This window comes from Zophobas morio, unplaced genomic scaffold (assembly GCF_036711695.1).
Source record: "Zophobas morio isolate AGI-343-1 ecotype UQ-CSIRO unplaced genomic scaffold, CSIRO_AGI_Zmor_V1 ptg000017l, whole genome shotgun sequence".
Taxonomy (NCBI): Eukaryota; Metazoa; Arthropoda; class Insecta; order Coleoptera; family Tenebrionidae; genus Zophobas; species Zophobas morio.
Window position 1 is genome coordinate 6,124,157 of NW_026972122.1, and position 15,263 is coordinate 6,139,419.

At 35.4% G+C, this 15,263-nt stretch overlaps 3 protein-coding genes across 3 annotated transcripts; all 3 read right to left on the reverse strand.

Annotated features, from left to right (window-relative positions):
- Positions 1-4,398: 4,398 nt before the first annotated feature.
- On the reverse strand, positions 4,399-5,620 carry LOC135130361 (brachyurin-like). The gene is made up of 6 exons (XM_064057730.1): positions 5,485-5,620; positions 5,250-5,428; positions 5,037-5,203; positions 4,884-4,973; positions 4,691-4,830; positions 4,399-4,635 (listed from the first exon to the last, which is right to left on the reverse strand). Exons 1-6 carry the CDS (start codon positions 5,533-5,535, stop codon positions 4,462-4,464), a joined length of 801 nt encoding a protein of 266 aa, XP_063913800.1. The 5' UTR covers positions 5,536-5,620; the 3' UTR covers positions 4,399-4,461.
- Positions 5,621-5,814: 194 nt separating this feature from the next.
- On the reverse strand, positions 5,815-6,957 carry LOC135130462 (brachyurin-like). The gene is made up of 5 exons (XM_064057845.1): positions 6,678-6,957; positions 6,423-6,589; positions 6,284-6,373; positions 6,082-6,224; positions 5,815-6,029 (listed from the first exon to the last, which is right to left on the reverse strand). Exons 1-5 carry the CDS (start codon positions 6,887-6,889, stop codon positions 5,862-5,864), a joined length of 780 nt encoding a protein of 259 aa, XP_063913915.1. The 5' UTR covers positions 6,890-6,957; the 3' UTR covers positions 5,815-5,861.
- A 5,768-nt stretch (positions 6,958-12,725) lies between these two features.
- Positions 12,726-14,025, reverse strand: LOC135130235 (brachyurin-like). Its single transcript, XM_064057588.1, has 7 exons — positions 13,928-14,025; positions 13,858-13,876; positions 13,648-13,804; positions 13,430-13,596; positions 13,286-13,375; positions 13,094-13,233; positions 12,726-13,029 (listed from the first exon to the last, which is right to left on the reverse strand). The coding sequence occupies exons 1-7, from the start codon at positions 13,994-13,996 to the stop codon at positions 12,865-12,867; spliced, it is 807 nt and encodes a 268-aa protein (XP_063913658.1). The 5' UTR covers positions 13,997-14,025; the 3' UTR covers positions 12,726-12,864.
- Between the last annotated feature and the right edge of the window lie 1,238 nt (positions 14,026-15,263).

Consider the following 15,263-nt stretch of genomic DNA (forward strand, 5'->3'; position numbering starts at 1 on the left):
ACACATATTACCAACGATTCAAACAAAGAGTTTACATTATGCCAAATTATGTCATAATCCAAGTGATTGGTTAGTTCAAAAAAACAATTTACTTTGAGAGTTTAGAATACCGCGAACTGGTTACCCCAACAAAACACATAATCCACAAACACAAAAATACTCAATTATCGTTGCGAGTAAAAAGCGTCTCGGTGATGCAATTTTATTGTTGCAAGGGAATACCTCGATAATGTAGGATTTTAGCGTTGCGAAGAATATGCCTCGTTGATGTTATCAATCTCTAGCGTTGCGAGGACATGCCTCGATGAAGTAATTAATCTGTAGCGTTGTGAGGACATGTTCCAGTGATGTAATCAATCTATATCGTTGCGAGGACATGCCTCGATAAAGTAATCAATCTTTAGCGCTGTGAGGGCATGCCCCGGTGATGTAATCATAATAACGATGATAACTGCCTAAGGGAAGATATTATTTTAAACTCCCGCCAGTTTGCAGTATGAATTTTGTTAATTTAGCTGCCGTAAATGAACTATTAGCAATCTTGTGTGAAGAATTGAGAAGTGTTTTAATGTAACACTTACGTATATGCATCCAGAAACTTATTCTTAGTTCGTTAAACAAAGAATTATTATCCTGACTAAATGAATTTGATGAAATCTCCTAGTAAGTGGTTTATTGAAATAATCTTGGTTGTTAAATTGAATTAGCACTAGTTGACGATTAAGAAAAACTAACTTGATCGGTGAATTTACAAACAATAAAACAAATTCACAGCACGTGTTTCGCGTTGAACGAAAGTCCACACTTTTTGGATTAAAAGGCCGCAAGAATTCGGCGCGCGGGTTGAGGAAACTGGGCGTCGTCGGTTACGATTGATTGTTGTTAAACAAAGGCTTCCTCCCTTTTTATTAACTACCAAACCAGCTAATTTAAATCTAGCTACTTACCACGTGTTTACATTCACAAAAACACATTCAGACTGTCGCTCCCCGATGCCGCCCTCTGTCTCTACCTAGCTGCCCTCTAACTAAACATGCAGAACTAATCCCAAGCGCTACTAACTGTCCAACTACCCAGCAAGCGTTACCGTGCACCTGGTTGCCTATGTTTAACGATTTTTTGATTTGATGATTTTTTTTCTCCTTCAAATTCAAATTATTCAAATGTGATTTCGCGCCGCTGTTAATTAATTTCAGCGCGAAAATTTTGATTTAAATTCGGTCACCATAAAATATTCAAAAACAAATGCCTAAGAATAATAATGAACATATTTTGGTTAAATAAGTCAAAAAGGAGGACCTATGGGAAAGCAGGAGAAGAATGTGCACAACAAACAATGACTAGCCAACAATGTTTTTTCATGTAGTAGAAAAAAGAAGACCAGGCACACATTCAAATACGTGGAAAACAACTGGAAACAAACAATTAATTATTATAATAAAGCTCAATCTTGTAACAAACCCAGCGCTTTCGAAAAATTAAAAAAATTGAATTTACGAATTTTATTTTTTATGACAACCATTCTGAAGTCATCAACATTTTTGCAAAGACACGTACAGCAGTTAATAAAATAAATAAAATAATAAAAGTATTCCCAAATTTTTGCGAAAATGGAGCAATAAGCAAAATCAAGATATATTCGTAAACCACAAGTATAGGAGTGTATTATTTCATAGAAAATTAGTAATGTTAATTAAGCAATATAATGAGCGGACTTCATCACATTGTTGCTGGAGATGACTAGAGAAATTTTGGTTAACGTGTTACCATTTACACGATACTGTTAAGACACACACAAAATTTAAGAACAATCGGTCCAGTAGTTTCGGATATTATCTGTCTAATCAAAACTCGGACAGATCGCAGACAGACGAACAGATGGAAACGGGAGACCTATTTCCTAGTACTCTAGGGGTCATGAAAGATCTACAATACTTCCTTCGCTTACGCTTGGAAAGTAAAAACTGACAAAAGACATGAAAAGACCAAATAAAGAGATATTCGAAGAACGTGCATACTGCGCAGGTTTAGCATCCCTGTCAAGACTAAAACCTAAACAACTGCTCTAAAAGCACCTACAAGAGGAGGTCCTATTTCCGAAAGGGCCAAAGGAGTAAGAAGAAGAGAAGGAGGAAGAAAAAATTAAGAAGAAGAAGGAGGAGAAGAAGAAGAAACTATAGCTTTCAAATGTATTAATGTGAATTTACACTTTTGGGAAGCTACAACACAATTACTGAAAATGTAGAAATAGAATGTTGATACCCATTTGTAAAAATGGGTATCCCTACTTGTATATAACAACTGCTTGTTGAGCTAATGGTAACTTTGGAAATATTTTTCCATAGAGACAAGTTCTGGATCAAGATTTAAATTAAATCTTTTTAAATATGTAACTACTGACTATATATCGATAACTTCGTACTGACTGCAGTAGAGAGGTGTCCGGTATCAAACTAAAATTTCTTGAGAATTACGAGTGATTATTATTACATAAAGGATAAACGAACAGTATAGTGTAGAGTGGTTTGACGAAGACTGCATACAAAAGGCAGAAATTATAAGAATAAATCAAATACTAACGAACAATACTGAAAAAAAAATGAACCCGAAGTATATAGAAATAAAAATAGAAGTGAAAAATATATGTGGGGCAAAGTGAAAACAACTTAACGAAAACAAGATAAAAATCACGCAAGGATGGTTGGAGTACTTTAGAGGATTCATTACTTCATGAATGGAAGAAAAGTAAATCAAAAAATTAGTACCTTTTCTGAAACGAAATAAAAATGCTCAGCAAATATCAAGTGATGCTGTTCATAAAAGAATATCCACATTAAATGTATTTAATGCTCAAGGTTTTTGTAGAAAATTAACAATTTCTAGGTAACATTGTTAACGATAAGTGCTAAAGAGTTACCAGAGCTGATCCCAAGCGCTGAGAACGCCGATATACCAAAAAGAAGAAAAATTACTAAGTGAAAATTATCCCGGAATTGCCATGGTCGATACGTCCTATCAAGGCTAACAAAATGTCTAAGGAATAAACTTAAAAACGATGTTGAAAAATCGCTGAAAGAGTACCAAGCAGGTTTTAAAACCAACAGATCAGTGATAATTTAGATTTTTTCAGTAAAAGAAATACCGGCACAAATGCTATAAACCACATAATCTGCAAAAATCTTTCATTCGAAGAATTTCAAGTAAGCAAAGGATGTATGTACAATGCTTTTTAATCTAGTAAAGAAAACTAGAAGATTTGGTCAAGAAATGAACCAAAAGAAGACGAAAGAGAATGGGTAACACAAAACGGGGCGAAGAAAACCAACTACGAACAGAAAAAAATTATGAATTCGGAAAAATAAAATATACATATACCTAGGAGTATTATTAGATAAAAATAGAAAGGCAAACTTGGGAATGAAGAACAGATTAGCATCGGAAAGTAAAAAATATGGTAGTATATCCCTACTACTGATGTCACAATACCTATCAAGAAAAACAAAAGTTAGAATATTGTTACGAAATAAACCCATACACCGCCCCGGTACGGCGCCAATGGATTTTAGTACGTACGTCGATGATGGATGATTCATCAGGCGGCGTTCGCTAAAGAAAAGCCTGGAAGCGGAAGTCGCGATGGGTGTTCCAGTAAGACCTCGATCCCGGAACTATGGGTTTAAATAGAGGCTACCTTCGGGAACAAGTCAGTCTCAGACAACAAGTGAAGCTCAGACAATCGGAGAAGTAGAGTCTAGTCAAATCCATTCCTGTCGAGTCGGAATTATTGTTTGCTTAATCGAGTTTAACCCACGCCGATTTTAATCACCCGTAACAATATACTAGACAATCATTAGACTTAGTGTAACTTATGCAAGTGAGACTTAGATGCTGAAGAAATCGGAGGAAGTAATTTTAGATAGGATAAAAAGAAAAATATTAAGACACTATGTATAGAGGAATAAATCTGGGGATGAATGGAGAAGAAGAAGAAACAAGAAGGAATATAAACTATATACAAGAAACCAATCATAATTACGTTCGCTAAATTAGAGAGATTGACATAAAAAGATGAATAGAGAAAGAATGTCAAAAATGATATTTTATAGAAGATCAGTATGAAAAAAGAGAAAAGGAAGGCGAAGAAAAAGATGAAATGCATTGTCGTGCATCCTTGGCCATTTAATAAAACACATAAATGACAGGCGGCACGCTTCCATGACCCTATTATTGTATTACTGTACAAACAGGCTTTGCAAGTTATGAATATGGAAGATAATAGTCTCCATGAAGCAGCAACGAATTAAATCAAATTGGGATGCAGTGTGCAACGAAATGTAAAAGAACCGAGAAAAGCACTTTGTAGATATAAAATTGTATAGTTTACAGCAAAAAAAGATATCTAATGAAAAAATTTACTAAAATTTCTTACATTTTTACAAGAACATTTTATAGTTTTGTTAATTATATACTATTATCAGTTATAACACCTTTAATCCAGTCTAAATGGGAATAAACTCTTGTGTATCCAGAAGGATCCGGACTTTCACACCCATTAGCACTAATAAAACTTGATATTCCTACAAATTCTGCATAACCCCGTGGATGCATTAAAACCAAAGGACCACCAGTATCACCCTGAAACATTTAAATCTTGAGTACTTAAATCATACAATTAGTTAATTAATTTTACGTGACAAGCTCCTTCATTGTAATTTCCATCAATGCAAACCATATTATCTTTAACCTGACTTCCATAAGTTATTTTACATTCGTCGTTAGTTAAAGTAATTACTGTGGCACCTTGAAGTTCATTAGAAAGACCAGCATCCTCTGTGATAAAATAAATACAAAAAAATACACTACTTTTAGTTTATTTTTTTTACCATCATTTGTTTGGCCCCAACCCAAAGCTCGTACTTGCGTATTCGGCAAAAGGTCGTTCATCGCTAGATAAGTAACTGGTTTGACGTAATCTATTCAAAACACAAAAAAATTACCACAAGACTAAGAATTAATTTTATTTTTTAAATTAATACCTGTGAAAGTTATAGGCAAGTGCAGTTTTATCATGCCAATGTCGTTGTCCAGAGTGTCTGGATTAAAATCCGGATGCAGAAAATATGTAGACGCCGACAAAGTTATCCGATTTTCGTCAGGATCATTTAAAGTAGCTGACCCCAAACGAATTATGAAGTGAGTAGCCCTGGAATTGTTAATGATATGAAAGTAACAAACGTACGATACCTTACTGATTAACACATTGTCCAGCTGTTATGATCCATTCGTCGTTATAAAGAGTTCCTCCCCAGAACCATGTCATACCAGGTGCTTCCACATTGATGGCGGCGACAAACGGAAATTGACTAATATGTGCTGGATACCCTCCTATGATTCTGGAATTGATGTTTCTAAATGTATCTGAAGCATCCTGAAGAAAGCAGAGCCGGTATTAATCTACAACCAAGTCTAAGAAAATTAATTTACATTTTCTATAGGCGATAGAAAAAATAATAAGAAAAACGCAGAGAAAAGCATTATAAAAATGAAAAAGTGCTTCGGCCCCGTGGTAAAAGATCTAAAGAAAATGTATCACTGATTTTAACAGGTGCAACTAATAAATAGTGAAAAGAATATTATTTGGTAAATTATTTTATAATTGTTGCCATATAGTTAAGCCTTATTTATTCGTTATCATTTAAAGTCAACTTGATTCGATAATAATCCACCTAGTAACAATATTGTGAAATCTAAAAAACAAAAGTAAAACAGGTTTCTTTCCATACGTAATCAGGAAGTAAATAAAATATATTGACATTTATGTTTCCTAGATATATTTTTTCTTAATTTTGTTCACAAATGACTTAAATGTGATCAGTCAAATTCTTTATCCAGTCGTTATAAGGAAACGTTCTTGTAAATCCAGAAGGATCAGTACTTTCACAACCATTTCCGCTGACAAAACTTGCTATGCCGACAACTACTGATAAATCTTTCCCGTAGTACTGAACTAGAGGACCACCACTGTCACCCTGTGTAACCAATTAACCACATCATTTATTCTAAATACATGACGGTACTTACACTGCAAATTCTAGTTTCATTATAGTTACCAGCTGCGCAGACCATATTATCAGTTAACTGGTTTCCATATATGAGTCTACAATCTTCATTATTTAAAGCTGTCATTGTATTCCACATAAGATTATTAATGGGCTGAGGTCCATCTTAAAAGTTGTTTCATTATTATACAAATTAACTAATGTTAAATTTAATTTATTAGTACCATCGGTCGTTTGACCCCATCCATACACAGTCACGATGGTTTCGTTGTCAAGGGGAGTCGTAGGTAGCCAGGCTATGGGTCTGATGGTTGCTATTGACAAAATGTAAATTAAACACTCAGATTTTTCTCAACCACTTACGGGTAAGAGCAAAACTATCGTTAAGTTTAATGAACCCAAGATCATTTTCCAAAGTTTGTGGGTTAAAATCAGGATGTACCACATATTCAGTAGAAGTCAGGGTTAGACGGTTTTCATCTTCATCCTCCAAAGTAATGGAGCCAAGTTGAATTGTAAAAGAGGTTGCCCTAAAATACAAAAACAGTTATTTACGTCGTCGACCGAGAATTTAGAAGAAAAAGTGTAAATTAAAGTTTTAAGAGATGATTTATTTACCCGTAGACACACTGACCAGCGGTTATTATCCACTCGCGTCCCCAAAGAGCACCACCGCAAAAAAATCTTGTAGTTTCTGTTTGGACGTAAACGGCTGCCATAAATGGCCACCGATAAGGTGTTATAACTTCCTGTCCGTCAAAAATGGCTAACACATATGGAATTGCATATATCGTGTAAATTAATAAAATTGCCAAAAGTAAATATTTCATTTTTGGTTATTTTTTCAAAGAAAGAAAATCTACGCTTGTTTTGTAAATATTACTAAATAACATCTATCGTGATTTGGGTACTTTCCTATTGCTTTATCTTAACTTTATGATAGGGCAAAAATAGAATTTAAGTGCCTTGGAAAAATTTTCCATTGCTATTATTGCTGAAAAAATTGAACTATATTCGCTGTACTAATAATCTGTATAAACTACATATATAAACTTTTATTACATAATTGTACAATTTTTTTTATAGTTTAAGACACCAATAAAGTAAGATTTCTAAACCTATGTGACACATTATCCATTTACTACATTCTGATTACTCTTTAATTATTTAACAACAAACTGGCATACATTTTAGTCCCATCCTACTGAAAAACGATTCTTTTTCTTGGCCTTTCTTCGTCTTCTGTAAAGAATCACTTTTGGCATTCTTTCTCAAATCATTCTCTCTAGGTGCACGAACTATTTAGGTCCCACCATATATACCTCCAAGTATTTTTATAAGTTACTACAGATCAAATTATTATCTAGTATATTCTCACTATCAAGATTGATAGATACTTTGGCCTCATTAATATGGATAGGTTAACATATTTTTGAGTTCCATTAGCTAACTTGTTCTTCATTTTCAAGTCTTCCTTTTCATCTTCCTCTATTGCTATCTCTTGCTACATACATTTTTTGACTCTTTCAAATGTATATTCTTTTTCTGCTTAGGATATTACTCGTGGTTGGTTTCCTTTGTCTCCTCCTTCCCATTATTATATACAATCGTCTTGTTTTGGTTAATTTCTAGATCAAGTTTTCCAGCTTCCTTTTCTATTTACTGTATAATTCATGGCAGTTCCTTTTTGATTTTGCCATTATTGTCCAGTCACCTTCAAACGCTAATACTTGATGTCCATTGTTGAAAATGGTACCGTCCATTTTTACACTGCTGCTTCTTATAACTACTTCCAGTACTAGATTACCAAGCACGGATAACGGATAGCTTCGTCAGAGTTCTCTGTTTACTTGAAATTCTGTTTATTTTTCTTCTTTTTGTTTTAATATGTGTAGACTTCTTTTTACAACATGAAACACATGTTTAAAATGGAAAATTTGTATAAAGAAATATCAATTTTGCCCCATAATTGCGAAATCCATATTTCGTTACAAAAATTCACCATTTTAACCATGTTTTAAGTTTCTTGTTGTGAAAAAATGGCAATGTATGTTAACAAAAAAAAAAGCAAAATATAAGCCCCACCCACCCACCCTATCCCAATTCTGACGAATTTTTTTTATTCGTGTGAGCCAAGAGGGCGGAGCTTAACTGCAAAATCCTTATTGCTCTACAAGAAATTACCATGTAAGAGATGTTTTTGGGTATCGTGTTGTTCAAAGAATACTATGTAAATATACAAAGAAAAAATTAAAACCAAAGATTAAGCCCTGCCCATACCTGACCTGACCTAAATATCTAGTTATGAAGTTTTAATTCGTTGCCAGACTTAGGGGCGGAGCCTAAATGTAAAATCCATATTTCCCTACAAACATTCACCGTTTTAAACGTATTTAAGTTTCTCAGAATAAAAAAAATCATCACAATTAACATGGGGTTGGTAGGCGGGGTTTATTTTGCCTTGTTATTCTTAATATACCTAGTATTCTTTAAAAAGCACGATACTCAAAAACATATTTTTTATTTTTTGCAAGGAAATAAGTAGTTTGCAGTTAAGTTCCGCCCCCTTGGTGCACAACGAATAAAAAAATCGTCACAATTAAGATAGGGCGGGTGGGTGGGCTTACTTTTCGTCTTTTTGTTTTAATATGTGTAGACTTCTTTTTACAACATAAAACACATGTTTAAAATGGAAAATTAGTACATATAAAGGAATATCGATTTTGCCCCATAATCGCGAAATCCATATTTCCTTACAAAAAATTACCATTTTAACCATGTTTTAAGTGTCTTGTTGTGAAAAAATTGCCATGTACATTGAGAAAAAAAAGGCAAAACATAAGCCCCATCCAACCGCCCTATCCCAATTCTGATGATTTTTTTTATTCGGTGTTAGCCAAGAGGGCGGAGCTTAACTGCAAAATCCTTATTGCTCTACAAGAAATTACTATGTAAGACATGTTTTTGGGTATCGTGTGGTTCAAAGAATACTATGTATGTATATTAAGAAAAATTAAAGCCAAAGATTAAGCCCTACCCATACCTGACCTGACCTAAATATGTATTTATAAAGTTTTCATTCGTTGCCAGACTTAGGGGCGGCGCCTAAATGTAAAATCCACATTTCCCTACAAATATTTACCGTTTTAAACGTGTTTTAAGTTTCTCATAATAAAAAAAATCATCACAATTAAGATGGGGTGGGTGGGTGGGGTTTATTTTATTTTTTTTTTGTTCTTAATATACCTAGTATTCTTTAAATAACACGATATTCAAAAACATATTTTTTATTTTTTGTAAGGAAATAAGTATTTTGCAGTTAAACTCCGCCCCCTTGGTTCACAACGAGTTAAAAAAATTCATCACAATTTCGATAGGGCGGGTGGGCGGGCTTATATTTTGGCTTTTTTTTTAATATGTGTAGACTTCTTTTCATAACATGAAACACATGTTTAAAATGGAAAATTTTTATAAAGAAATATCGATTTTGCCCCGTAATTGCGAAATCCATATTTTCTTACAAAAATGTATCATTTTAAGCATGTTTTAAGTTTCTTGTTGTGAAAAAATGGTTATGTATATGAAGAAAAAAAAAAGGCAAAATATAAGCCCCGCCCACCCACCCTGTCTCAATTCTGATGATTTTTTTTATTCGTCGTGAGCCAGGAGGGTGGGACTTAATTGGAAAATCCTTCTTTCTCTACAAAAAATTACCATGTAAGAGATGTTTTTGAGTATCGTGTTGTTCAAAGAATACTATGTATATCAAGAAAAAATTAAAGCCAAAGATTAATCCCTACCTATACCTGACCTGATCTAAATATGTAGTAATCACGTTTTCATTCGTTGCCAGATCTTGGGGCGGAGCCTAAATGCAAAATCCACATTTCCCTACAAACATTTCCCGTTTTAAACGCGTTTTCAGTTTCTAAGAATAAAAAAATCATCACAATTGACGTGGGGTGGGTGGGCTGGGTTTATATTTTGCCTTTTTTCCTCGATATAGCTGGTATTCTTTGATCAACACGATACACAAAAACATATTTTTAATTTCTTGTAAAGAAATAAGTATTTTGCAGTTAAGCTCCGCCCCCTTGGTTTACGGCGAATAAAAAAATCATCACACTCGAGATAGGGTGGGTGGGCGGGCTTACATTTTGCCTTTATGTTTTAATATGTGCAGACATATTTTTACAACATGAAACACATGCTTAAAATGGAAAATTTGTATTAGGAAAGATCGATTTGGCAATTAGGCTCCGCCCCATAATTGCAAAATCTATATTTCCTTCCAAAAATGTACCATTTTAACCATGTTTTATGTTTCTTGTTGTGAAAAGATGGCTATGCATATTAAGAAAAAGAAAGGCAATTTATAAACCCCGCCCACCCACCCTGTCTCATTTCTGATGATTTTTTTTATTCGTCGTGAGCCAAGAGGGCGGAGCTTAATTGCAAAATCCTTATTTCTCTACAAGAAATTATCATGTAAGATATGATTTTGGGTATCGTGTTGTTCAAAGAATACTATGTGTATTTCAAAAAAATCAAAGCCAAAGATTACGTCCTACCCATACCTGACCTAATCTAAATATTTAGTAATGACGTTTTTATTCGTTGCCAGTCCTCGGGGTGGAGCCTAAGTGCCAAATCCACATTTCCCTACAAACATTTACCGTTTTAAACGTATTTAAGGTTTCTAAGAATAAAAAAAAAATCATCACAATTGGGATGGGGTGGGTGGGTGGGGTTTATTTTGCCTTTATATTCTTAATATACTTAGTATTTTTTGAATAACACGATACTCAAAAACATGTTTAATTTTTTGTAAGGTAATAAGTATTTTGCAGTTAAGCTAAAATTATATATTTTCAATCAGCTCTGACAATAATTTCTTTAGTCTCATTCCACGCCTGCTTGTAATATCTCATCTACAATCTCACTGTCTCCACTTGTAGGTTCTATCGTCTCTCCACCTACCTCATTGCCTTTGGCTTCCTATTTCTCTTCAATTTTTCAACTACGTTATTTTGGAACAGTTTTTTGTTGTTTCTAGATGTTCTATTTTTTATTCCATCTCCATTCCTCGTCTTCTATCATTACATGGCTGAAAACGATTGTCATGGCTCTTCCGTTTTTTCTCTCTTTCTAAACCTTCTGTCTTATTAGATCTTGAATCTTTTTCTGGCTTACCAAAATCATGGTTGATTCAATTTCAATCACTTATGTTGTTTTTCAGTTGGTATTTATTTTGTATTGTCCTTTTGTAACGAAGCGAATTTTCGCGGGCCGGAAATCGTGCCGCGTACCGCGAAAGCCGGGGGTAAATTGGCGATCGCCGCGCCGCCACGGCGGAAGAAGAGGATTCTTGCCTGAAACTCAAAAGAGTGCAGGAGGTGCTGTGGCTGTCCTGGTGAAGTTTTTGAGAAGTGTGACAAAGTGAGCAGTTCGACCCTCCGACCCACCGTAAGTACTTTTCGGGTCGCCTGCCTGTTTTTTTACCGGTTTTGGAATCGCCGCCCCCGAGTGAGAAACCGTGTCACCGTCACCGCGTTTTTTTTGTCACCGTCGAAAGTCGACACCGTCGTGCAGGCGTCGTTACCGTCACCGCGCTCCCCTCCCGGGTCGCCGTGCCGTCTTCGCGCGATTTCCAGGTTCAAGGTCGTCGCCCCCAGAGCCCGGAGGAGCCCGGCCTGAAGGAAGTCGCCGCCCAGGAGGAACGACCGTGCCGGACGTTTAATTCTCTTTTTGTTGTAAAACCGTTGTTTAGTTAGTTAAGTTATTTAGCCGTAAGTTTTATTATCTTAGACCGTGTAGCTGGTGGCAGGGAATAAACCCTATTTTATTGTAAAATATCTCTTGCCGTTTTATTTTATTTATTCTCGGGTTTTCGCGGCGGCTCATCACCTGAATTCCGTGTCTCCGGCTTTAGAGCACCCCGGCGCTCCCTCCCCCGGAGAGGGAGCTGGCGCCCGAGCTACCGCCGCTCCTGACCGAAGGCGCCACCCCCGGCGGCGTGAAGGTAGCCGCATAAGCTTGGTCGACCAGACGTGTTTCTGACATCAGCGACACTAGTCGACCCAAAGCTTGGCACCCAAGTACGCCGCCACCCCATACGTTATCGGCGAGATTCCGGACCGTCACTGGACCGTCCGTCCCTCCCATCCGGAATTTCGTCGCACTTTCTTTACTTTCTGTAGTACTCAGTTCTCCTAAACATGTTTTCTCACCAAGTTTCCTAACCGTTTTTACCCGAACGTGGGGCAGTGGGTGCATTCATTCGATCCCTGGCGTTTGATGTGTCTATCCCGAGCCCGTATATTAGTATTTTATTCTCTTTTTTCTCTTTGTCCATCTGTCTAAAAGAAATCGACACTGACGGACAAACAAAAACGGGAGACCCATTTTTTCATACTCTAAGAGTCATGATCCATCGAAAAAATTTGAAAGAAGGCAGTCGCCCGATGAACTCAATTACAACACTTCCTTAGTTTACACTCGGGAAGTAAAACTCTACTTTAACCCCATTAATTTGATGACGAAACACGGTCAATGTTTATATCTTCTACTGGTCTACATACTGAAATCGTCTAAAATTGCAACAGGAATAAAATTCTACTTTGTGCATTCACAACAACAGGTTCCACTGACACAGAAACACCAAAATCATAAACAAACAAAATATTTATTTTCATACTATAGACTTGACAAAACATATATATTGTTTTTAATTACATATTACAAAAAATATCTTGTGTTTTTTCATTTGTTATACATTTCTTAACATTACTTTATTGATGACGCATTACGTTCCAGTTACATTTCGAATCCAGTCTTTATGTGAAAATGTTCTCGTATATCCCGAGGGATCTGTACTTTCGCATCCATGGCCACTTATAAAACTTGCAACTCCACTATGAACCGTAAATCTGCGACTATACATTTCTACCAGTGGGCTTCCCGTGTCCCCCTTCAGAAAATCAACACGTTAAGACACTTCATGCATAAACAAATTACGACTTTATATAACTCACATTGCAGGTACCTTCATTATAGTTTCCTTCCACACAAAGCATGTTGTCTTTAATCTGACTCCCGTAAGTTAACCTACATTCTTCATTGGTTAGTGGAACAACCTTTACATACTGAAGGGCTGGTGCCAAGTTTCCACTTTCTGCGAAAACAAAATATCAAAAAATGCTTTTGGTAATTTTGAAAGATTCTACCGTCACTAGTTTGTCCCCATCCAATAGCACTAATATCAGCATCAAGTTGTAAATCAGCCACTGCCAACATGTCAATCGACCGAACGTAATCTTAAAATCACTGTAGTTACAAGACTCAACAGACAATTATTAGGTATAACTCACCAGTGAATGTTATTGCACTTCGTAATTTAATTAGAGCGATGTCATTTTCCAAAGTATATGGATTATAATCGGGATGCAAAAAGTACTCAGATGTAGCTAAAGTCATTTTGTTTGAATCATCTGCATCTATGTGTATTGATCCCAATTGAATCGTGAACAAAATGGCGCTGAAAACTTGGCTTTTGTAATTTAGGTTTCTAATTTGGTTGCAATTTTACTTATAGACACACTGGCCTGCAGTAATTATCCACTGATTTCTATACAGGCTACCACCGCAGAAGAAAGCGCTAGTTTCTGTGCGTACTTGGATTGCTGCTGCAAATGGAAATTGGTTGACGGTGGCGTTTTGACCTCCAATGATCCGAGTAGATGCACCTGTATTAAACAACACATTTATTGAAAATGCATTTAATATTCATTACTTTTACCATTATTTTTTGTTGAAATCTGTAAAAAGTCATTAGAAATTTAGAATAATTCATTATCTTTATTTATTACCTCTCTAGAGTAAATAGATGAGATGACGCCAATAAAAAAGAATAAAATTTTTATGCTATAATTGAACATGTTTTCGTTTTGACAGTAGTTGTTAATAGCGTACTAGTTTCTAATTACTTTTAATTTATAGGTAAGTAGGTACAGATTAAAAATCGGTAAAAAAATTGTCAGTAAATTTTGATAATGTGAAATAAAATCAACTTAGGACGCACAATAAAATAAACACAGTTATTGTCGTTAATCCCACAAATATCGTTCAAATATTGAGAAATTAGTACTCTCAAAAGTAATTGCTTTCATAATTCCGTGGTTATATTAGCTACATTTCGAAATTGCGATGATTACGTAGATTATGGGCTAATTGACTTTTAATTTGGTTAATCAATTTTTGTGTAAACTCTTTAGAAAATAAAGGATCGTTATTTTTATACCACGGCGGACCCGGAAATGACCGGTATTCAGACAAGCGTTCCATCTTTACGGGTACTAATACTAAGTAACGATATGCATGGATTAGATTAATTAAACAACTTTCGGGATTGTAGAATTACAGCATTCGTCTGCTATTATTCTCACCAAAAGTAGCCTAGACTACTCTGATCTAATTGTGCTGATGTACTCTGTCTGACATAATCAAACTGTTTCAAATCGATTTCATTTCTTAGCCACTCCATTTCCTCAACGACTTCTTTGACTCTGCATTTTGTGTGTATTTCTTGAATGGTGGTATGCAGTAATTTAAATTTTTTCTTCGTCGAAGACTATTACTCGAATACATGCGAACGTCTATCATATTCACTTTTCAAGTTCATTTTTGAGCGCCTCCTTCGGTTTAACTTGAGATTCTACATTTTTCTTGCCCAAATTCACAACTAGTTTTTGTTTTTCTTCTACCAGTTCTTTAATTTTCGCCTCCAATAGTTGAACTTTGTTTTTGGCTTTCTTTCTTGTGGAAGTTTGTTGTTGATTTTGGTAAGTTTCTAGTACGCTGACTGCTTTTGGTTTTTACAAGTCACAAACTTGAATTTTAAAATCGTGCTTCTCTGTCTCAGTCAATAACTCCTTTTTCAAGGAAACTGTGGAGCTTCTGTCTCTATCTTCTTCTTCACTGGAGTCGATTGAAGTGTTCGATTGTATTTTTTTACTTTTATTTTTAAAATGATTCTACAAATTCTCCTGGTCTGTGTTTTTCGAGTACAGAGAAGATTATTCCTTCCACAATTTCTCGATTTCGCGGTCCTCGCACAATTCGTTATTAACAAGTCTCTGAAAGTAGCTCGATTTCTTCCCCCTTTTTCTTCAATTGTTTGACGTAGGGTCCGAGTTTTTTATCGGT